At 50.0% G+C, this 22,704-nt stretch overlaps 1 protein-coding gene across 3 annotated transcripts in view; it reads left to right on the top strand.

Moving 5' to 3' along the window:
- The window catches only part of SH3PXD2A (SH3 and PX domains 2A), a 247,911-nt gene that overhangs the window by 50,198 nt on the left and 175,009 nt on the right, over positions 1 to 22,704 (top strand). For all 3 annotated transcript variants that reach the window (XM_006067746.4, XM_006067744.4, XM_006067745.4), the window contains exon 2: positions 9,222 to 9,302. In XM_006067746.4, the coding sequence (XP_006067808.1) occupies positions 9,222 to 9,302 (81 nt within the window). The remainder of the gene's footprint in view (positions 1 to 9,221; positions 9,303 to 22,704) is intronic.

Below are 22,704 nucleotides of genomic sequence, written 5' to 3'. Positions count from 1 at the left end.
GAGAGTGTGTGTGTGTGTGTGTGTGTTCGTTCCCCTGCTCCTGTCCGTCTGTGTCCCTGATTCTTACTTCCTGCTCCCCTCCTGCTCCTATTCCTGGTGTCATGATTCAAGTCTCAGGGCAAATGGAAAGAAGTCAGTTCACCCCTCCCTCTTCCTGAGTATCCAAATAGCTAAGGTCCACTTGGGCACTCACCATGTGCCAGCCCCCACCTTGTGTCATCACATTGAATGGGAAGCTCCCATTATAAACCACACTTTGGAGCTAACGAGACCCTCTCACTCAGAGAGGCTAAGACACACGCTCAGGCCCACACAGCAGTGAAGTGTGGAAGCTAAAATTCACCAAATGCCTTCAAAAGCCATCTTTCTCCTCTGCAATGCCAGTGCTGCCTTTGGTGCTTTTTGAGCCTCATTTGTTGGTACCCCATCGCTCCAGCTGGTTTCCCTGCTTGATTGGTCAGCGTGAGTCTGGCTGCTCCAGCTGAGCTGGAGGGCCTGGAGGTCGGGGTCTCTGCCTCATCTGTCGTGTGGCACAAAAGCCAGCAGCAGGCACTAATGTCACTCGACATCGGCTGGTTGCTTTGTTCCTTCACTTACTTAGGGGACATTAAATGAGCACCTCTTAGGTATAGATTGTCTTGCTGGGTGTTAGAATGCCATGGTCTGCCTTGAAGGAGCTTCTGTTCTGATGGGGAGATATGGGGTAGATCAAACATCCTCAGACAGCCCCCAGACTGAGGTAACCACGGTTCTTCCCATGTTGCAGAGGAACGAATGGAGTAACCAGCTATTGGAAGCTTCCTCCAAACCCTCTTGCCTACACACTGCCCTCCAAATTAAATAATAAAGGCCCGGGATGCACGCAAATGATGGCAGGTGCTGAGAGTGACGGATCCCCACTAGACATTCTTGAAGGTGTTTGATACAGTTTAGGAGCCTGCTGACTATCCCCTCCTTCACATCCCTTTAAAAAGCCCTCTTTCCCAAATGCAAGTCAAAACCACAATGAGGTGTCATTTCACACCTGTCAGAATGGCTGTTATCAGAAAGACAACAAATCATGAATGTTGGCCAGGGTGTGGAGAAACGGGAACCCTCAGGAACTGTTGGTGGGAATGTAAATTGGTACAGATACTGGAAAACAGTGTCGAGTTTCCTCAAAAAATTAAAAATAGAACTGCCATATGATCCCGCAGTTCCACTTCTGGGTGTTTATCTAAAGAAAATGAAAACACTGATTAGAAAAGATATATGCACTTTTATGTTCATTGCAGCATTATATGTAATAGCCAAGACAGCCAAGTGCCTATCAACAGATGAATAGATAAAGAAGGTGTGAGATACATATATGTATGGAAGTGAAAGTGGCAGTCACTCAGTCGTGTCAGACTCTTTGCGACCCCATGGACTGTAGCTCACCAGGCTCCTCTCTCTGTTCATGGAATTTTCCAGGCAAGAATACTGGAGTGGTTAGCCATTCCCTTCTCCAGGGGATCTTCCTGACCCAGGGATCAAACCCGGGTCTGCCACATTGCAGGCAGGTTCTTTACCATCTGAGCCACCAGGGTAGCCCATATATATGCACGTGTGTATATATATGTATATATATTCCATATGTATACATAAGGGAATATTACTCAGCCATACAGAGAATGGAATTTTACCATCTGCAGCAGCATGTTCTGCTAAGTGAAGTCAGTCGGATGGAGAAAGACAAATACTACTTGATTTCACTTATATGTGGAATCTAACAAACAGAAATGAACAAACAACAGAAACAAAGTCATAGATACAGAAAACAAACAAGTGGGTGGCCAGAGGAGAGGGGGTGAGGGGAGGAGAAAACAGATGAGAGCGATTAAAAAGTACAAACTTTCAGCTAAGAAATCAATGAGTCATAGGTATGAAATTACAGTGCAGTAAATATTGTTAATAATTATGTAGTACCTTTGTATGGTGACAGTAACTAGACTTATTGTGGTGATGATTTTGAAATGTGTAGCAATATCAAGTCACTATATTATGCGCCAGGAACTAACATAGTGTTATAGGTCAATTTACTTCAAAAACAAACTTGTAGCAAAAGAGATCAGATTTCTGGTTACCAGAGAAGGGTGGGTGGAGTGGGAATTTGATGAAGGATAAAAATTCCCAGTTGTGAGATAAGTAAGTGCTAGGGATATGACGTACAACATGAGAAATGTAATTAACACTGCTGTATATCACATGTGAAAGTTGTTAAGAGAGTAAATCCTAAGAGTTCTCATCACAAGAAAAAAATTCTCTATTTCTTTGATGCTATATCCATATGAAATGCTGGATGTTCGTGAAGCTTATTATGGCAGTCATTTCATGATGGATGTAAGTCAAATCATTACGCCGTACACCGTAAATGTATACAGTGTTGTATGTCAAGTATATCCCAATGAAACTGGGAGGGGAAAAGCTCTTTTCCCAGAGGAGAGCCTTTTGGCACAGGTTTATAGCATGTGCATGGCAGCCATGTTTTGGAGGGGTGGCTGGATCCTGGTTCTGGGAGGAGCCTTCTATGGGCCACACTCCTTGTCTCTCACAAGCCTTTCTGGGGTTCGCTCCTGCTGTGTATGTTGTGATTGCTCCATAGAGGTCCAGAGGGAGCCTGGCTAGGGTGGTCTGAAGCCTGAAAGGCTCCACCGTCTGGTCATGAACCCATACTGAACCTGTGTGTGTGTGTGTGTGTGTGTGTGTGTGTGTGTGTATGTGTGCATGTGTGCGCTTTAGAGGGGAGGTTGCCCCCAAGTCCAGGCTTCTAAGTGCTGCTTGTTGCTCAAATCTGCAGCGTCATCTACCCTCCCCACCCCATGAATAATCATCCACTCCAGAGGAGATGTCAGAATTTTAGAGGACTACACCCTGAGGGTGCTCAGAAACGTTAGCAAGGTGGCCACAGGCCATCAAACATGATTTTGCTGGCAGGGTTGTGGGTTGGCAAAGCTTTTGTACCTATGTATTTATATTCTGCCCCTTGGCCACTGAGAATTTGCTTCTGGAGGTGGGGGTAGTCCCCAGGTGTTGCTGCTAGCGACCCCTTTGGTGCTTTAAACCCAGTAGGTTTTCAGTCATTAGCCAGCCAGTCGTATTTCAGGGTGCCCAGCAGATTGCCAGGCCTGGGATACCTCAGAGGGGTGAGAGAACACAGTTGCTACCCATGGGGAGACTGGGAGGACATAGTCACCCCAGTGAAATGGACAGGGTGACAGCATGTGTCCAGTGCTGGGTCATCCTGAGTCAACAAGTAATAAACAAAGGCAGAGCTAGTAAGTGGCTAGTTGTGAGAAACAGACCGCAAGAGAGGACCACAGACTTGCTAGGCTGGTGGGCCCACATCAGATGATGAAATCTGGGAGGCTTTCAAATTGGTGTGCAGCCAACTGTTATCAAGATGGGTCTTTGACACTGGAGTCTCTGCCACTTAATAGTGGGGGTCAGTGGGCCCCAGGCAGAAGGAGAAGGGGCATTAGCCCAGCATTGGTGGAGCCCTTGCCTTGGGAGCGGCAGCCCTGGGATCCTCTGCCCTGCTGGGTCAGCTGGATCTTGGGGATCAACCCGTTCTAATTTGAGACTCCCCTGCCTGTCACAGGACTTAGTACATGGGGCCCTTTGAATAGAAGGTTAGATCCAATTGGTACCTTAGGTGGGCTGGCATGATGAACTTCTCCAGCAGGAAGCCAGAGCTGCAATCAGCTCCCTAAATGAGAACTCCCCTTTCCTGGCTGTTGGAATGTATTCATTCAGACCTCTGTGGCCATAACCTTTAGCAGCCTGTCCCAAACATTAAGCATCTGTTCATCTGGAAGATCTGGGAAAGTGGAGGAACTGGGTCCTGAGGAGATACTGTAACCTCAAGGGACCTGGAAAGCAGTGACAACCTACCCAGGGGACACAGTGCTGTGTCCTGGCTAAAACATTTCTGTATGCATTAGAAGGAGGGACTCCTTTCTCTGTGTGCCTGCGTCCCAGAGCCGTGGTGCACAGTTTGGGGTGCAGAGTATAGGCTAACTTTTGGCCCCTACTTGTCCCGAGCAGTCTTTGGACAGTAAACAACTTATACAACTATATGCGACAGCCCTCGTCTTCGCCAGCTATTCCCACCCTGTGTTGGTATGAGCAGGTGAAGGAAGGTTGTCATTGGGTTTCCACTTGGTCGAGGGCCAGGGGCAGCTGGCAGGGGTTTAGGGAAAATAAGACCTCCTCAGTAAACTGAGCCACTGTGCCCAAGTAGAGGATTTCCCCACACTTCCTAGCTTCTTGCCTCTAACTGTAATTTTCATCAGCAAAGGGAGCAGTGGGTACTTACTGGCACTTTCTAATTAAGCGTGGGCAGGTCCCAGGCCTTCTAGGAATGATTAGGCCATAGCTTTGGGTCATTAATTGGTCACAGTCCAGGTCTGAGCATGGCCCTCCCTCCACAGGAACTGGGCTGGGCTTCAGTCTCAGTTCTCTGGAGCTGAGCTGCTGGTCTGATTTGCATCAAGGCTGTTTCCTTGTTGAAAGGAGCAGGACTTGGAAGTCTTGGAAGCCACAGACATTTCTGGGCCTAATGAGCTGAGCAGATGGAAAGCGACCCAAGATGGCCCCAGAGTGGGTGGGCTGGTGGAACGGAGGCATCGCAGAGTTTCTGTAGTTGCGTCTGTGGAGGAGGGCGAGTGTGGCAGGTGAACTTGAGACTCTAGGGCTTCCTCTCTGGGGGAGGCTGAACGCAATCCCTAGATGCTTGCCATCTGCCTGAAATGACCAGAGATGGGGAAATAGAATCCATGCGTTTTTTAATCCAGAAGGAAGGGAAACTCCACCCGGGGAAACATGACTCCAAGTAAAGTACGTGCAGGCAGAATGTTTAATTGCAAACCTTTCTTGAGACCCGGCTGCTGGGTAACCTTATCCTGGTCACTCCTGCAGCCAGAGGAGGGTTTACCTGGGCCCCTGATGCAGACCCAGTAAACAGGGCTGGCTTTCTCCAGTGACCTCTGCCCTGTCCCCTTCCCCTCCACCTGCTCCTTCTCTGCGGTTCATCCCTAGGGTTTCCCACACAACCAGCTCAGGCGGGCTTGAGAAACTCTGATGTGGGGGTGGGGCAGTGGGAGCAGGGCTGGAATTGTGATGATATGGGCTGATGATCTAGGATGATCGAGGTTTGGAAGCAAGCAGACCAGCAAACAACGAGGGAAAGGGGCCTGGAGGGTATCCGTGGCTTACCTCCAGGGAGGCCTCTGACCCTTTCTTTAGCTCAGGGTTTACACAGTTTGTCCAGGAGGGTGGGCTGGGCATGGGGGTGGGAGGCTCTGGCAAGTCCCAGAGGTCTGGGATAACCTGGAATGGGGGCTCATTTCCCCACTCCCACATCTAGTCACCAGTTGTTGTTCAGTCACTCAGTATCCGACTCTTTGTGACCCCTTAAACTGCAGCACGCCAGGCTTCCCTGTCCTTCACTATCTCCCAGAGTTTGCTCAAACTCATGACTGTTGAGTCAGTGATGCCATCCAACCATCTTATCCTCTGTCACCCCTTCTCCTCCTGCCCTCAATCTTTCCCAAAGTCAGGGTCTTTGCCAGTGAGCCGGCTTTTCGCGTCAGGTGGCTGAAATATTGGAGCTTCAGCTTTAGCATCAGTCCTTCCAATGAATACAGAGGGTTGATTTCCTTTAGGATCGACTGGTTTGATCTCCTTGCTGTCCAAGGGACAGTCACCAGAGAGCCAGTTTTTCTTGTGGGTTCAGGTCAAGTCTTAGATAGCGACAATGCCCTGTGACTCTTCGACCGTTTTGAATAGTAAAGGAGCAACGGCAGGCATTCCTGGTCCTGTGCTGATCAGTCCTAGACTAGGAGTTAGGAAGCCTGGTCTCCTGTCCTCGCTCTGCCACTTACAGGGGGAGCACACCTGCGATGAAACCACCATAGTGGGTCAGGCCGGTAGCTTTGAGGCTGTGTGCACAGAGCAGAGGAAGAGCCTGAGGGTCTGAGAGGCTGGGCTGAGGTCTCACAGCCATGATAAGGAAGGTCCTAAGAGTGGCTGACTCCAGAGTCTGTGCCTCTTCCCTGGCGAATCGCCATCCTAGGTCCTAGGTTCCTCCTTTGCAAAAGGAGGGGCCTCCCAGCTGCCGGAGCCAGCAAGCCTGTGATTAATTCTCCCTGGGAGGTGATGGGAAGCCCCTAATTACTAGAGAGGATGGAGCAGGGGTCATGCTAAGCCCAGTTAAGCCCTTCCTCTGGGTCCCGCTTGGTTGGCCAGGGAGAAAGACTGCTGTCTGATGGCCTGCGAGTGAGGGCAGGCTCTTTCCAAGAGGGCCCACTCATTTGGGGCCTCCTTCTGGCGTGTTGTGCATAACGTCTGTAGGAAGGGGAGATGTGGGTGGAAGGCAGTTGTAGCCAGCAGAATTTGGGATTCAAGGAGCTGGAAGTCAACAGGGGGGATGGGGTGGGCTATAACCCCCAGAAAAACCCCAGAGCATCCGGCCACAGTTGGTGGAGCCGGTTATGTATGAGAGTTTCCTCTGTGTCCGTCTGGTTTTGTAGCATTCTTCACTGTTGACTTCTGTCTGGGCCAAGTTCTGTCTCTTCTTGGTCTCAGGCTCTCAGAATTAGTCTGCCTCCCTCCGTGTTCCTCAAGGGTTGTACAGACTTCTCAGATCACCCAAAACTTTATTTAAAAAGATGCCATTCAGTCCTGATCACGAAGTGTGATTAAATATCCCCGCTCCTGAATTTACATATAGGTAGACAGTCCAGTGTAGTTAAGAGCATAGGGATTAAACTCAGCTGGACTTGGGTTCAATCCTTTGCTCTGTATTTTCCTAGCTGTGTGACCTTGGGCAAGTTATTTGGCTTCTCTGAATCTCAACTTCCTCTTGTGCAAAATGGGGGTGTCAGTGGTAGCTACCTCATTGAGCTGAAGATTAAATGAGCTAATGCATATGAGTGCTTTGCACTGTGCTGGCACATAGTAACCATTACCTAAATGGTTTCTACAGTTTATTGTATGAGATACATGTTTATATATGATATAAAGTAAAGCATATCCCTGGATGTTTATTTATGTCAGTAGTTTATTTTGGGCTTGTGAGGACAGGGACAGCCTTTTCACTTAATGTTCTTTCTTGTTGGGATCACATAAAACATGTCATAAATACCCCATTTCAGGGTGGCAACACTCAGCTGTATTTGCTTTGCTTTATAGCTGTCTCCTTGGGTGCGTTTCAGAACAAACACTCCGCACGGCACGAGGCTAACTCTGTGACTTAGAGATTGGAGTGGAGAAGGGACTAGATTCAGGGCTTGTTTCCTTGGCTGTGAACTGAGCAGCCAAACATACAGCCTCACACTCCTGTGTGCAAAACCCTTGTTGTGGACTCAGTGTTCGTGCCTCCCCCAATCCCTCCTGCTAAGTCCACATGTTAAAGTCCAGATCCCCGGTATGATGGTATCTGAGGTGGAGCCTTTGAGAATTAATTACGTCCAGATGCGGTCATGAAGGTAGAGCCCCAGTGATGAGTTTAGTGTCCTTATAAGAAGAGAAGGAAACCAGAGCTCTTGTCTCCACCGTGCGAAGGTACGACAAGGTGACCAGGAAGCAGGTTCCACTAGGAACCTTGATCTGGGGCTTCCAGCTTCCATGACTGTAAGAAATAAACATTGTTGTCTAAGCCACCCAGTCTGTGGAGTTTTATTACAGCGGCCCAAGCAGATCAGACAGCCCTGCTCCAGGCAGTGAAGCCCACCACTCTGATGCCAGGGTGTCCGCACACACCTCCTCTTCGCTCCCGTTCCTTCCTTTTCACGACCCCGGCTTCTCTGGCTACTTTGTTCCCCTCTCTGGTGGATTTCCCCTCACACCTCCTGAATCAGAATCACCAGGCAGAGGCCCGGGATTAGGGATTTTTACTGAGCTCCCCAGGTGATTCGGATGGACAGGGCATCCTGGCAAGAGGACTGGTGCAGGGACCTAGAGCTGCCCGGTCTGCTCTGAAGGCGGAAGGAGCAAATGTCTTAATGCTGGGTCGGAGACCTCACAGCAGGCACCGGGGGAAGTTCAGCGGAGTAGCTCTGAGGTTGTGTGGGGGACCCTCCCTCTAACCGAGGCCTCGCCCAGGAAGGCGTGTCTTTGGTGGGGGTTCAGGTGAGAGGAACAGAAATGGTGCGAACAGTAGGCCAGATTGTGTGGGTCTTCTCCGGTCAGCAGTCCTGCCCACCTCCTGGGCCAGGCAGCCTTCCATGGTGGCCTGAGGCCGTCAGTGGTCCAGAGCCTGACTGAGCACTGGGAACTGGGGTGACACTGGGAATGGGGTCCTGAAATGCCTTCATTTCAGAAAAGTCTACAGATCTTCCACACGCTAACTTCCCTCCTGCGCATCTGTGTCTCAGCCAGAAGGCCAGTGTGGTCATTCAATGGGGCAGAGTGTTTGCTAGGCACCAACTCTGTGCCGGGCGCAGAGCTAAGACTCAGGGACACCGGGATGAATCACACGTCTCTGAAATGCTCACAGGCTCCTGAAGCAGGTTTAGAGTGGGTTCCGAGGATCAACTGAGGCAGAATCAGCTGGAGTGGTTTGTTTAAAACTTAGACGCCCAGTTTCAACAAACATACCGCTCTGGTGAGGGGTGTTGATACTGGGAGAGGTTGTGCAAGTATGGAGGCGGGGATAGAAGGGAACCCTGTGTACCTTCTGCTCAGTTTTTCTGTGAACCTAAAACTGCTCTATAAAAATTGTTTAACAAAAGAAAATGTAGATGGCTGAGCCTCCAAAACCCAGGTCTACTTATGCAGAATTGTAGAGGGTGGGGTTCTGACATCTGTGATTTTGGAAGATGCTTTGCAGGATCTCATTCACCGTAAAGTTTGAGAATCAGTGGAAATTAGCTACTTACATTTTTTTTAAACAAGCCCAAATTTATGTTCATTGTATAAAGTACATAACAAGAAGATGAAAATTAAAACCACTTGTAACCCTACCCACCTAATATAATCATCCTTAGCATTTTATTGAATACCCTTCCAGGTGTGTGTATGTGTTTAGACATGTGTGTAGCATCCATGTATACCTGACACTATGCTAAAGTCCTGGGGACAAAGATGAGAGAAAGAATGGTCTTGGTATGGAATACCCACAGTCATGGGAAATGATGATTGGTGCAGCTTGAGGCCCTGCCTTAGTTACCCACTCACCTTCTCTTACCTGTCCCCCACAGGTATACATCATCAACGTGACCTGGTCCGACTCCACATCCCAGACCATCTACCGGAGGTACAGCAAGTTCTTTGACCTGCAGGTGAGTGAGTCTGAGCTCAGGTGGGGCCTGGTTCCATATGAAGTGGCCTGAGCCTCTGGTGGGCTAGCCTGTCTCATTCCTCGCTCATCCAGAGACCCCCTTCCAGCAATCTCAGGGTCAGAGTTTAGGCAGAACAGAGGGATGGAGGAGGGCACCTTGGCAGTCAAGCTGGGCTGAGCTCAGTCTTGGATGTTGCAGACAGACACTTGGGGCTATGTTGACTTCTTAACATGACTGTTAACAGTCATGCCTTGTCACCCTGACGCGTTCGGAGGCTGGGAAGATGGCCGTGGGTGCTGTGTGCCTGAGCAGACATGTGTCTATAAACATACAGAGTGAGACACAAGCCACCACATCATTGTAGGCAAAGAAAAGCAAACACACAGAAAAGACTGAAACAGAAAATAAGCAATGTCTTCAACTACAGACACAAACTGGGCATACCACTGTGTCTGACTGACTGAATAAGGCTCTGCTGTCCTGTTTGCATGCATATATAATATGTGTGTCTCTTTCCCATACCCAGACATGTCACATGGGGGATGGTAACATTGTTCCCACAGCTCCACTGTAGACACCTCCCTTGATGTCAGTTAATTTGGCTAGGCTTCTTTAGGTCACAAGCAACAGTTTCGCACTCAAACTGGCTTAGATGAAAAGGAGACTTGGTTGGAAAGATATACCAGGGCAGCTTATGCAGTCAACCAGATGGTTGGAAGGGAGAGTGAGACAGTGGCTCCAGGAATGCCTGAAACAAGGCTGTGCTCCCTCTGTCTTGTCTTGGCTTCTCTCTGGGCACTGTCCTCAGCGGTTTGGCAGTCAGTGGCTCCCAAATTTCCTACCTTGTGGTTTCCAGCAGCAGAGACTGCCTCTCTCCCAGTTCTAAATTGAAAAACCCCAGGCAAGACTCTGATTGGCCTGACTTAGATCAGGTGCCCTCTGCACCAATCATTACAGCCGAGGCTGGAGGGGCATGAACACCAACATGACCACTAGCGGGCTCACCCCTGTTTATCAGAAGCTGAGAGCTTCCAGACTCTTCCTTAGGGCCATGAGCCTGGTTTAGGCCTATTAAAAACACAAAGAAGGGACATCCACAGCTGGCCCTCACAACCGAGGTCCACTTCTTCCTCTGGTGGTGAGTCATCTTGGAGATGCCAGGCTTGCACGTTTACCTCCAAGTACTTGATTTTATCCCATTGTCCTTATGGCTCTGCCTATGAGATGAGCCAGAGGTGAGCCAGCTTCCTGCATTACAAATCCTCTCTTAATCCGACAATATGGGATTGCGAGCCACTCCTTACCCTTCTCACTTCCTCCTCTTCCCTCATCAATTCCTGTCCAGTCTCCTTGTGTCCTTCTGGTGTAAACTGTTGGAATTTGCTGCTACCCCCTCAATGGGTATAGTGTGCTGGACAGGAAATGATCACTTAGTTGGGGAGAGGGAACCCTGAAAGGACTCATTGATGAGCCAGAAGGGGTCTGAGAGCCAGCGGAAACTCTCAAATCAGAACTTTTCTTCCCCCCTTTTCTGTTCTACTCCCCCACCCCCTCCCTAGTTACAGAATCTCACAAGAAAGGAATGCTGCTCCCCCCACTTCTCCCTTGCCTGGAGGGCTCATTTCCTGTGTGTCGAGAGGGGACACATGGCATGAAGCCGCTTATGTGATGCGCTGGCCCTAGTCATGAGCATGACCAGGCCTGTCCACATGGGTCATCGCCACCCTGTAGATGCAGTTTGAAAGGGTGGTTCTTCGGAATTTAACCTTTCAACCAAGTATCTTTCAGAACTTGACATAAGGACATATAGTGGCATTCATTTCAGAAAGCCTTTCTCATTTATTAAGATCTCTGATTTTAATATGGCGGCTCTTAAAAGACGAAGAATAAACAGCATTGCTAATTCCATCTCTGGTCACTGGTGGCTCTCAGATCTCAGTTCTGAGCTGAGGCCCTGGGGATGCATTTCCTGGGGCCAGTTGCTGGCTCTGTCACTCTAACTCTGGACAGGTTCCTTAACTTCTCCACTTTCTCATCTGTAGAATGAAGATTCTAATGGTACCCACCCAGTAGGGTTGTCGTGAGGATTAAATGAGTGAATCCATGTTTCTCCTGACACATGGTTGTCTAGTACGTTTCTCAGTGTTAATGGTGACAAGAATGCTGGGATGCCTGGTTGAAGGGTGTGGGGGCTTAGTACCTCCTGTCACGGTATTGCTTTCTTGTTTCCCGCCCTTGGCTTCACTCTGCTGAGGAGCCGAGCAGTGCCCAGTCCTCTGTCAGAGTGTTCAGAGCCCCACAGGCTCTCTCTGGAGTTTGCCACTCAGGCAGGATGGAGTGAGTTGGGAGTGGAGGTGTGACCCACAGGGGCCTGCTCTCAGAATCCTTCTGCTCCTCCCCTGGTAGGCTGAGCTCCACATTGGAACCCTGGAAGTCCTGGGCTGACTAAGCCAGCCTGGGGAAAGCTGCTTAACTGGCTTTACTACCTCATGGTTCTGAGTTTCCTGGGGATCATATACTTTATATCCCAAATATTGCAGGAGGTATACTAAAAAGTTATTCATTGTTTACCTGAGATTAGTATTTTATCCTTTGTCCTGTATTTTTACTTGCTACATCTGGCAGCCTTAGGCTGACTGTGCATGATGAGGGTGGAAGTATAAAGATGAGGAAGCCAAGGCTGGAGTGAATGGGCCTTTGATAAGGCCTCTACCTGGAGAAGGCAATGGCACCCCACTCCAGTACTTTTGCCTGGAGAATCCCATGGACGGAGGAGCCTGGTAGGCTGCCGTCTATGGGGTTGCCCAGAGTCGGACACAACTGAAGTGACTTAGCAAGCAAGCAAGGCCTTCACCACATGTGCACTTTTGCAGAGCAGAAGTGGCCCAGGCTGAGGGACATTCAGTTGAGAATAAGGTCCTGTCTTTCTAGAGGTCTGTATCTGATGGGGGAAATAGGCTTTTAAGCAATTAAATCCACTATAGATGAAATGAATACTAGATTGAGGTACAAGTAATGTGCTGAGGGATGGAGAGGAAGGAAAGAACATTCTTGGGAGGGGGCAGCTAAGAAGATGCACATATGGTTTTGATTGGTGACAGAAGCCAAGAGTGATAGAGCCAACCACCCCCACTCCAGGTAGAGGGGATTTGGTTGTTTTTTGAGATTTATAGTTATTGGGGTAAAATGTGTCCCTAACTTATGCCATATTTTTTTCATTTATGTCTGCTTGTCTGCCTGCTCTTCATATGTCCGTCCATCCATCCATCCATCCATCCATCCATCCTCAATCCATCCAGTCTTAAGTGCCTACCTTCTATGTCCCAGGCACGATGCCAGGCTCTGGGTGGGGATTTATTGGTGAGCAAAAGCAGATCTGGTTACTGCTTTTATGGGACTTACAGCTTAGTGAGGGAAGACAGGTTTTAGTTTAAAATATACATACATATTATTTTATACTATGCTAAATGCTGCAAAGAAAAGCACTATAGACATGTTCTAGGGCAACGTTATACTCTGTTAGAAGAGCAGGCTTCCCTGAAGAAGTTAGTTTATCTGACAAATCAGTGAGTTCTTATACTTTATTTTGGGGATCAGAGTTTCTTTTGTACATCCTTTCAGACATGCATGAATGTACATATACAATTCTGATCACCTTCTTGGTCATTCACACCCACCTCAAACCCTTCCAAGGAAACTAGAAAAGGACCCCCTACTCTGCCCCACAGCTTCTCTCCCTGTGTCTTCTGCCTTGAGCCTTCAGACTCAGTGGTTCTCCTTCCTTCTCACCCAGGAGGCTGCGCCCTGAGCCCAGCTCCTTCTCCTGCCCGCTGGGAAGCACCAGATATGGAGCCTTTAGACCTGTGCTATACAGCGCAGTGGCCACTAGCCACATGTGGCTAGTTACATTTAAGTTAATTAAAAAACGTAAATTTTAAAAATTAAGTTTAATTTTTTAAGTAATTTTTCATTTACTTGGTTATCTGGCTGTTCTGGGTCTTCACGGCTGTGCAGGCTTTCTCTGGTTGCGGCCCGCGGGGGCTGTTCTTCGTTGCAGTGCTCAGGCTTCTCATTGCCGTTACTTCTCCTGTTGCACAGCATGGGCTTTAGGTGTGCGGGCTTCAGGAGTCACAGCTCTTGGGCTCTAGAGCACAGTGCTCTACAGCAGATACAGAACTTTTCTATCATCTCAGGAGTTTCTGTTTGTCTGGGCTGCCTCTGACCATCTGGGACACGCAACAGGCTCCATCTGGCTTTATGCCCACCCAGGCATGCTCTGCCACTTCCCAAGGCCTCCCCAGTTGTCCTCTAACATCTTCCAGGGCCCCTGCAGCAGGAGGCAGGCTGCATTCCGCCATGACTTGCCCCATCCATAGACAGTTCAAATTCAACAACTCTTCCAAACACCTCTTCTGGAAACCAGGTCAGTTACTAGAGAGGGCTTCTAAGGGCATTTCAGATGTCACATTGGGAACAGATAGAGGAGAGGCTCTTGGTCTCCAAGTGGAAATTGGTTTCTTCTAAAAATAATTCACCACTCAGCCCTATCTGACCAGGAAAGGGACCTGTCCCAGAGGGAGCCGGCGGGGACAGTGTCTGATGTGGAGGCCTGTTTGGTTATAAAGAGCTTGGGTTATAGGAGGTGGACGTGGAGGTGGAGTTAAGGGGAGAAGGAGGAGGGAGAAGGCCTGCAGATGCTCTTAAGTTGCCTTATTTTTGGCGCTGGACCATATTTCCAGCCTCTGTAAATTTCCTCGCACAGCTCCTTCACTGTTAAGTGTCTCCTCCAAGGCCTGGCCCCATTGAGGAAGGACCGGAAGGCTCTCTGAGGCTCCGGCTCCATCGAAGGTTGTTTCACAATCTGATTACAAGACGCGGGGATGCAATAATTGCTCTGCAAACATTGACTCCATAGTGCTGCTGGCCCCTTAGTCTGAACCCCGGCCAGTGAGTGCACAGGATCAATATTTGACCAGACCAGGGAGAGGCCCTTTAGCCTCCCCCACGCTGTTTGGAAGACAGAGTTAAGAAAGCTGTTCAGGTTTGCTCTAAAGGACTTAACCTATTTTGAAGATCTTTTTTATCTCTCTTCCTTATTCGTCTCTCCAGCCTGTCCACCCACTTACCCACCCAGGGTCACACAGTCCTCCAAAAGCCAGGCTAATGATGGGTGAGGAAAACTATAATCCTTGAATCGTTAATAACCGACCTTAGGAGGGATGTGTATGTGACGGGGGACATGTTCTGATGTAATGTATGGAGAGTCATAGGATCACGGCATTTTTATAATTAGAATTCTACTTCCAGTCCATCATTGCACTGGTAAACATCTATGCTCATTTTTCTATTCATTAAATTTATATGAACTTTAGTTTAGTTTGGTGTCCAGAGCAGGCCTCTGCTCGGGTCAAACTGGGGTGATCCTGGTGTGTGCAGGGGTCAACTTGAGAGTAGAAGAGGTGTCTGGGGGAGGTGTCTTTCTTGCCGGCTCTTTTAGTCATCAAAGCAAGCCCTGTGTTGTTTGAGATCATTGACCCTAGACTAAAGCCTGGAGGAGGTAACTTGCCAAGTTCTAAGAACAGTTTTATACCCAGGATTCTGGAGAGCTCCGGCACCTAGTGTGGCAGTTCTAGAACCAGCGGTGCAATGAGCTGAGGCTCATTGTGATTTTGCCCACAGGCCCCAGACAGACAAGAACACTGACCTTAACCGAGATCAGTTCCCTATCCCAGGAAGCCTCCTATTGTTTGCCACGGCAAAAATGGGAACATAGAGGGTGCCTAAGTAAATTGTTGTCTCATACCACTTCGTACAGCAGTCAAAAAAAATGAAATTGTCCTGTGGATGGAGCGCTAAGAAATGTTAATGAATGACCGATGCAAGTTTCAAAAAATTGTATGACAGTAGTTATGCAAAAACAAGATACATCTTTTACAAATACATACACAGAATAAATACATAATTATTCTTAAAAGGTCTGGAAGGATGCGTTCCAAATTGGTAATGGAGTTATCTCTGAAAGAGGTTTGGGGACATGGGTAGGAGGAAGGGCTTGGTTAAAGGGGAATCTTAGCTTTCTTTGTAATGTTTTACTTTTTTAAAAAAGGAGAATGGGTTCATATATTATTTACAACATTTATATATAATAATTAAAAGGATACCTGTGGGAGGAGGTGGGAAAAGCGGGAGGTCTAAAATAAACTATGTCTCTCCTGGTCGTTACAGTGTTTGTGGAGGTTGTTGTTCAGTCCCTCAGTCATGTCCGACTCTTTGTGACCCCATGGACTGCAGCACACCAGGCTTCCCTGTCCTTCACCATCTCCTGGAGCTTGCTCAAACTCATGTCCATTGAATCAGTGATGCCATCCAACCATCTTGTCCTCTGTCGTCCCCTTCTCCTCCCACCTTCAACCTTTCCCAGCATCAGAGTTTTTTCTTAAGAGTCAGCTCTTCGGATCCGGTGGCCAAACTACTGGGGCTTCAGCATCAGTCCTTCCAGTGAATATTCAGGATTGATTTCCTTTAGGACTGACTGGTTTGATCTCCTTGCAGTCCAAGGGACTCTCAAGCGTCTTCTCCAACACCACAGTTTAAAAGCATCAATTCTTCAGCGTTCAGCCTTCTTTATGGTCCAACTCTCACATCCGTACATGACTACTAGAAAAACCATAGCATACATTATAGTATAATGGGACAGAAAACACACAGGTTAAAAAAAATAAACATGAAGAACATATCTAACAAGATAAAGTGAAAATGATGATTAAAATCATATTACCTCATATTTACTGAACCAGCATTCTAGATCATTCCTGTGGAATGAAACTGATTAGACTCCATTACAACAAACCCCAGGGACGTGTCCAAATTATCTTGTCAAACTGGAATCCTGTGTTCAAATATTGCATACAGCACATGAACATGTGTGTATTGGGCCAAGAGACGCTTGGGTGGTGGTTCTTGTGTCATGATGAACCGCACTGAGAGCTTCATGGCTGTGGAGTGTGGTGGTTAAGGGTAGGTAATCCAGGGCTAGGGAGGTTAGATTCCAAGACCAGCTCTATCACTTACTAGCTGTATATAACCCTCAGTGAGTTATTTAACCTCTCTGTACCTCGGTTTTCTCATCTGTGTGATGGGGATAATAAAAATATCTGCCTCATGGGTAGAATAGAAGGAATGAAATGAGACAATCCATGTAAAGAAAGCCCTGAGAATAGTGACTGGTGTGAAACCCCTAGACAGAGAAGCTGAGCCTTCATCAGTTAGGTCCTCAGAAACGTAACTCCAAGAGAAAAATAGCTGGACATCCTCACTCTAGCTGGAGGCCAAGGTTTCTTCCTGTGCCCCATTTATACTTCACTTTCACCAAATGAAGTTTATACTTCACTTTCACGAAGTAGTTATGTCTGCCGCCTCTGTCTGTGAGAGAGGCAGGTGGTGGTGGTAAGGGTTTAACAGATAACTCTTTCACGTCCAAAGTGTAACTAATTATCAACCCACCTTCCTCTGTTAGGAAAACACAGCTGTTTAGAAAGTAAGAATTGATCAACAGTTTCTCCTTGCCCTTGGAAAGAGGCATCATTCAGATTCCTGACGGGCACAGGGGGATTCAGGGAGCCCTGTGAATAGCTCCTGAGAATTCTGTGGCTGGCCTCCCCTCCCCCAGGAGCTGGCTCTGCCTCGGCAGCTCCCTTTCATCTGGCCCTGTGGCCTGAGGGTGAACTCCAGCTTCCTCTCTGTCTCTACTGATTTCCACTTTGGCAGTTCTGCCTAGCATAGGGGTGAGGATGGGCGGGGTGGGGGGGTGCGGTGGGGTGTCTGTTCTCCAGGGAGTGTTAGGCGGGAAGGCCTGGGGAAGTGGCATCTCCAGGCCAGCTCAGGATGGAAAGCCGTTGACCACTGAGTTGGACTCCTGGGTTGCTTGGCAGATTTATTTATTTATCTATAAACTTGAAGGCGGGTTTATTTTTTTCTGCTCTAAGTAGATGGAATTTGCATGGTTTGTACAATGATGCCTTCTTGTGCAGTTTCTCCAACTCCATGGGTTTAGGAATGACCTTATACAGGAGGGTTCTCGCAGGTCCAGGATAGATGGGGAGAGGTGGCCGCAGGCAGGGTACATAGGAGAGGGTCTCTGCACATCTGTGCCAGGTGCATGCTGTCAGCCACCCCCACCGCCTGCCCTGGGCAGAGCCTAAGGGTGCAAAGAGAAGAGAGGGGCTTGTCTGAAGGCCTGAAGCAGCCCAGAGCTGTGGGGTCCTTGCCATGCTGCAACTGACTTGGGGAAATTAATCTTTTCCTATACAGATGAGTACTTGGTCTGTGAGTGCCTGTTTTGGTACCTGCACGTGTTTGGTGAATTCGTCTTCCTGACCAATGATCTGTAGGTGATCTTGGCACACGTCTCCAGAGGAGTTCCTCAGGGACCAAACCATGTCTGGCAAGACCCTCCCTGGAACCATGAAGGAGTCGGGAGCCACCTCTGCCTTGTTCTCTGGGTTCATCCTCTCTCAGGGTCAAGGTGGGATTGTCACATGGCAAGGGAAAATGTAGACATTGACGAAAATTGTAAAAAAAAGCTGTAATGTCCTCTAGATGGTAAATCTTGGCACGAACAGCCTCTGGGTGAAATCTGGTGAGGGTGGACACTGAGGGGCTTAGAGGGAGCTGCCTGCTCCCCCAGTGACTGTCCTGCAGGGTGGATGAAAACGTGTCTTTCAGGGAGAGAAATCAGCTGTGTGCAAATATCATAAAATGGGAGGTACATGCTTGCCAACCAGCTTTAACCAGATCTGCTGGAGAATTAGGGTAGAAATCATCTACCAGGAAGATAGCATATCTAGCACTCATGTTGCCACTTTCTGGCCTGGTGCCCATGACAGGCATCACTAATCGATTATGGTACATTCTCATCCTCTGTCAATGGCTGACATTGTTCATTGATCTGGACGGAGCCTGGGATCTCAGAGTCTTTCTAAAAACAAAACCCCAAATAGCTTCAGGAAGACACTACCTATCAATTGGCAGTGGTACCTTGAGATGAAACTATTGGCCATCCCCTGATGTAGTCCATTTCCTTTGTTTGACAGATGAGGAAATGAGGCCCTACAAGGGGGAAGTGGCTCTTCTACATCACAGGGGCCGAAAGTGTCAGCAAGACTAGGACTCAGGTGCTGTAGCTTTAGTTCTCATTCCAGTGTGGAATTCTAGCCTCCCTTCCAGAAGTTTTCTTTCTGTTTTGGCTGAGGAGGGCAGGAAGCCCCCACTGCATCATCAAGAGAGCTCCTGGAGCGCAGGGGAGGGCAACCATTCACTCTCCCCGGCGAGAAGTGGCCTGTGCACAGCAGAAGACTTCTCTCCAGCTCCCAGAAAGGTCCTACCTGCTGCTGCCTGAAGCTCAATCCATGTCCTACCTGCCGCTGCCCACTTCTCTCATTGGCTAATAAACCCCAGCTTTGCCAGAAGCAGCATCTGAGTCAGGCCACACCACCTGCCTGACCGCTCTGAGGTGTGCGCCTTGTTTCCTGGCATGAGGGTGTCATGGCAGGGTGTGTTTGGGTGTTATGTTAGGCCTTGCCGCCCTCACCTCCCTCCTCTTCTGGTCTCAGGCTGCAAGATATGACCTAGAAAAACCCAGCTTTGCCCCTACCAGACCCCCATCGACCCCTCTTGTATAACCATGGGAAAGTTGGCTGGGAAATGGATGGGGGCAAATGTCCCCTTCAAACTGGAGAATGAAGGGAAGGAAGATCTATGGTGGTGGCCAGGTGAGTGGTGTGTACGTGTTTGCTCTGTGAAGCCTTCAGCTGTGACCAAGTCACTCCCTTCCCACAGGAAGGAATTTCAGATTAATCTTGGCACCTTGGAGGAGTGCCAGCTACATGCCTGCACAAGGCCTGGCTACAGGGATCCCAAGGGGAAAAGTCGGGGTCATCCTGGGTGGAAAAGCCAGGCTGGCAGCCTTGGCCTGAGCCAGAGCTCTCAGCTGGTGGGAGAATCAGGGTAGGGCAGAAGGCATGGAATGAGTGAGCAACCCCTGGTGTGGAACCCTGCAATCAGGCCTGCCACTTGAGCATCCCAGCAGACTTGCTGAGCTCTCAGCATCCATGCACCCTCCCCCGAGTAGCAGCAGCTGGTTTTGCTTTTGCCTCTTGGGGACCTGGGGTAGCCAGGGTAAACTGTGGGAGCCTGAGCTATGGGCTTGTTTGTGGGAAGACAGACCCCAGGTGAGCCAGAGGTGCCAGCGACACTGATTTCCCCACTGGCTCCCCACCACTCTGGTGGCCCCCAGCCCCCACGTGATGTTAGGGGCTGCCATTCCAGCATCTCAGGGCCATTTCCTCAGGCCAGGCCATTGTACGAGTTATTGGAGACTTGGAGTTCTTTCCTTTTTATTCAAATTTTAGCTAGAGCCAAGGAAAAAGATTTTCGTTCCTCAGAGACCTTCACAGTTGGGTGGTGACATCAGGCTCCAGAAGAGCCCATGGGGTTCCTGGAACCAACTCCCCCACTTTCTGAGTGGAGCAGTTTGTCCTGGTGGTGGGACACTCAGGCTTTGTTGTCAGACAGACTTACATGAGTGTGACCTCAGCCCCACCTCTTATCAGCTGTGTGACACTGAGCCGTTACTGGCCTCCAAGAGACAGCCTTCTCATCTGCTGAGTAAGTTAAGTGTTAGTCACCCAGTCATGCTCAACTCTTTGTGACCCCACGGACTGCAGCCCACCAGGCTTTTCTGTCCATGAGATTTTCCAGGCAAGGATACTGGTGTGGGTTGCCATTTCCTTCTCCAGGGGATCTTCCTGACCCAGGGATCGAACCCGGGTCTCCTGCACTGCAGGCAGATTCTTTACCGACTGAGCTAATGACTCTAATTGCAGAAGTAGCCTCATAGAGTCCTCACGACATTTCCAGGAGACAAGACACAGGCAACCTTTCCTGCTGAGCCTGGAGCAGCTCTGGAGCATCACTAGGATGGCGATCACTGCCCTGTGAACACTGATCCTGTCCAGCCCAGACGGGGGAAACATTTTCCCAGCTACGAAAGGGTCCTAGGCACCCCCAAGCTGCAGTAAAGAAGTGCTCCAGGGCTGGCCAAGAGACAGCCCCACACACCAGCCAGGGTCTGGCTCCGTCTGCTAATTAGGGAACGTTTATCTGGTGCCCAGCAGAACAAAGTGGCCGGTTCAGCCACGCTGGAAGGCTGAGTTCAGTGAGGGTGTGGGGGGGCTGCTGGGGCGGAGGCTAGGAATGGGGCGGGTGTGGGGGCATCCCTGGGGCTAAATGGACCACATTCAGATATACCTTTAAAAAAATCCACCCAAACAGGAAGTATGAGGCTGGTGTATAGCTGGAGTTGGGAGGCTCTGGTGTTCGACAAGCGGCCTTTCTTCACTCTTAGAGAGACAGTGCCGGTCTGGTCTCCTAAGGAGCGGTTGCTCTCCATCTCTGGTGAAGGCTGTCCCGGCTGGCTCCCCAACGAGACCGGGTTGTTTTTATCCTGAGATTCCCAGGGCTCCACCCCTCATCTTGGAACCTTGTGAGGAGGAATCCTCAGTGGGAGGGTGGAGAGGAAGCCCTCTCTGTGTGTGCTGGGCCCTGCCCACCCCTCCCTCCATCTCACAGAGCACTGGGCAGGGACAAGGACCGGGGGATCCTGGCCAGGAAATCTACCACACGTAGGAGGACTCAAAACCGTTAGATTTTATCCATCGTGTAATGAATTAAGGGGACACTTTGCGTCAGTTTGAAATACCTGGGTTTCCTGGCTGTGTAGTTGAGAACTGAGGTGAGGACGGATGGAGCTGCAAAACCACGCTCCCCGCCCGCAGGGGCCAGGACCCAGACCGGCAGTCTAGCTCTGAGATCCACACGCTGAACCCTTCTGTCCACTCTAACCTGTAACTTTGATGTGGCCCCTGCGTGGGCCAGAGCACTGCAGAGCCAGCCTGGGAGACCCCAGCATCTCAGAGAGGAGGGGGGGTCCTTTCCCTCACTTGCCAGGAAGGCTTCCGCCTCAGAGCAGGTGGTGCTAAGCTGGCTGCTGGAGGTGGGCGCTGCCCTGACCCCCTGCCCAGGCTGGGGAGGGTCTGGGCTGGGCCAAGAGTGAGAGCAAGAGAAATTGTCCATTTCTCTGCATCTGCTCATTTCCTTTTCCCTTGAGTCTTGGATTCCCCCAGTGGGGAATCTCTCTGCCTCTCTCTTTCCCCAGTTTGTCTGTTCTCTCTCTCTGTCTCCCAAGGGTCTCTGAGTCTTGGCCTGTCCCTGGGCATGGCTCTGTTCATCGCTGTGGCCTTTCCCCAGCCTCCTTTCTGGAGGCGTTTCCTCTGGCTCTGGTACGTCTTTGTCAGTCTCTGGGTCTCTCTCGTCTGAATCTCTTCCTCGGGGATGCTGCCAGGTCCCAAGCCGGCATGTGGGAGAAGGGCAGGTGAGGGCCTGGCCCTAGTCTGTATGGGGTCAGACCTGACTGCAATGAGCGGGGGCTTGGCAAGTCTGCACCCCCAAGGGCAAAAGCCTGTGGTGGAGAGTGGGGCTGCTTCCCCTTCTCAGGGACTCTGGGGCCTCAAAATTAACCTTTTTCCTGATGATGGCTTATGTATAGAATCCAGTGACAGCCTTGACACCCTGGTTGGGGGGGCTGTCCTGCTTCCAGAGGGCACGCATGATGGCCAGCTTGGCTCTCCCCACTTCCCCCTGCCTGCTCACAGCCCTCACCCAGGCTGCCCAGAGAATTGGGCACTGGGTTCCTGTGGTTGGGGTGGGCACAGGGAGGGCAGGAGCCACAGGCTGGCTCCTCCCCTTCTCTGGCTGGACAGAGGGTCTTCTCTCCGTTCCCTCCCCTAATCCCTTCCTGCCCTGTGCTAGCTGTTCCTCCAGGGCCACCCTCCCCTGCTGCTGTCCCCACTAGAAATAGCTGAGCAGGGGGCATTTGCCCAGACCAGGGAGTGGCCCTTGCAGGGTCAGGCTGGTCCCCAAAATACCCCACCAGCTGTCAGGGATCGGGGTTAGATAGGACACCACGAATAGCTTGGGCAGGGCTCCACTCTCCCCAGACCGCTTCTCTCAGTGAGGGCAAGTTCTCTGGGTCCAGCCTCTGTCGTCAGCTAGAAGGCAGGTGGGGGTGAGCACCTGACTGTGTTTGCTGAGCACCTGCTAGGGGCCAGCCACTGGGTCCAGGGCGGGATTGAGAGGGTGGAGACAGATGACCATGAGCTGACCACAGGCTGACTCTTGGAGGCCTCTCCGCGTATAAGTCACACGTATGCCCGCAGCTCAGCGTGTTCCACACCCAGCCCCTACCTAAGTGCCTCCCTCCTCCTTTCCCTCCTCCCTCCTTCCCTCTCTCAGTCACTGCACCATCTCTCACCCCTGCAGAGCCCTCCTCTCTGCCCCTGGCCCT

This window comes from Bubalus bubalis, chromosome 23 (genome assembly GCF_019923935.1).
Source record: "Bubalus bubalis isolate 160015118507 breed Murrah chromosome 23, NDDB_SH_1, whole genome shotgun sequence".
In the NCBI taxonomy this organism is placed as follows: domain Eukaryota; kingdom Metazoa; phylum Chordata; class Mammalia; order Artiodactyla; family Bovidae; genus Bubalus; species Bubalus bubalis.
Note: the sequence above shows the minus strand (reverse complement) of the source record. Positions and strands in the feature narration are given on the sequence as shown.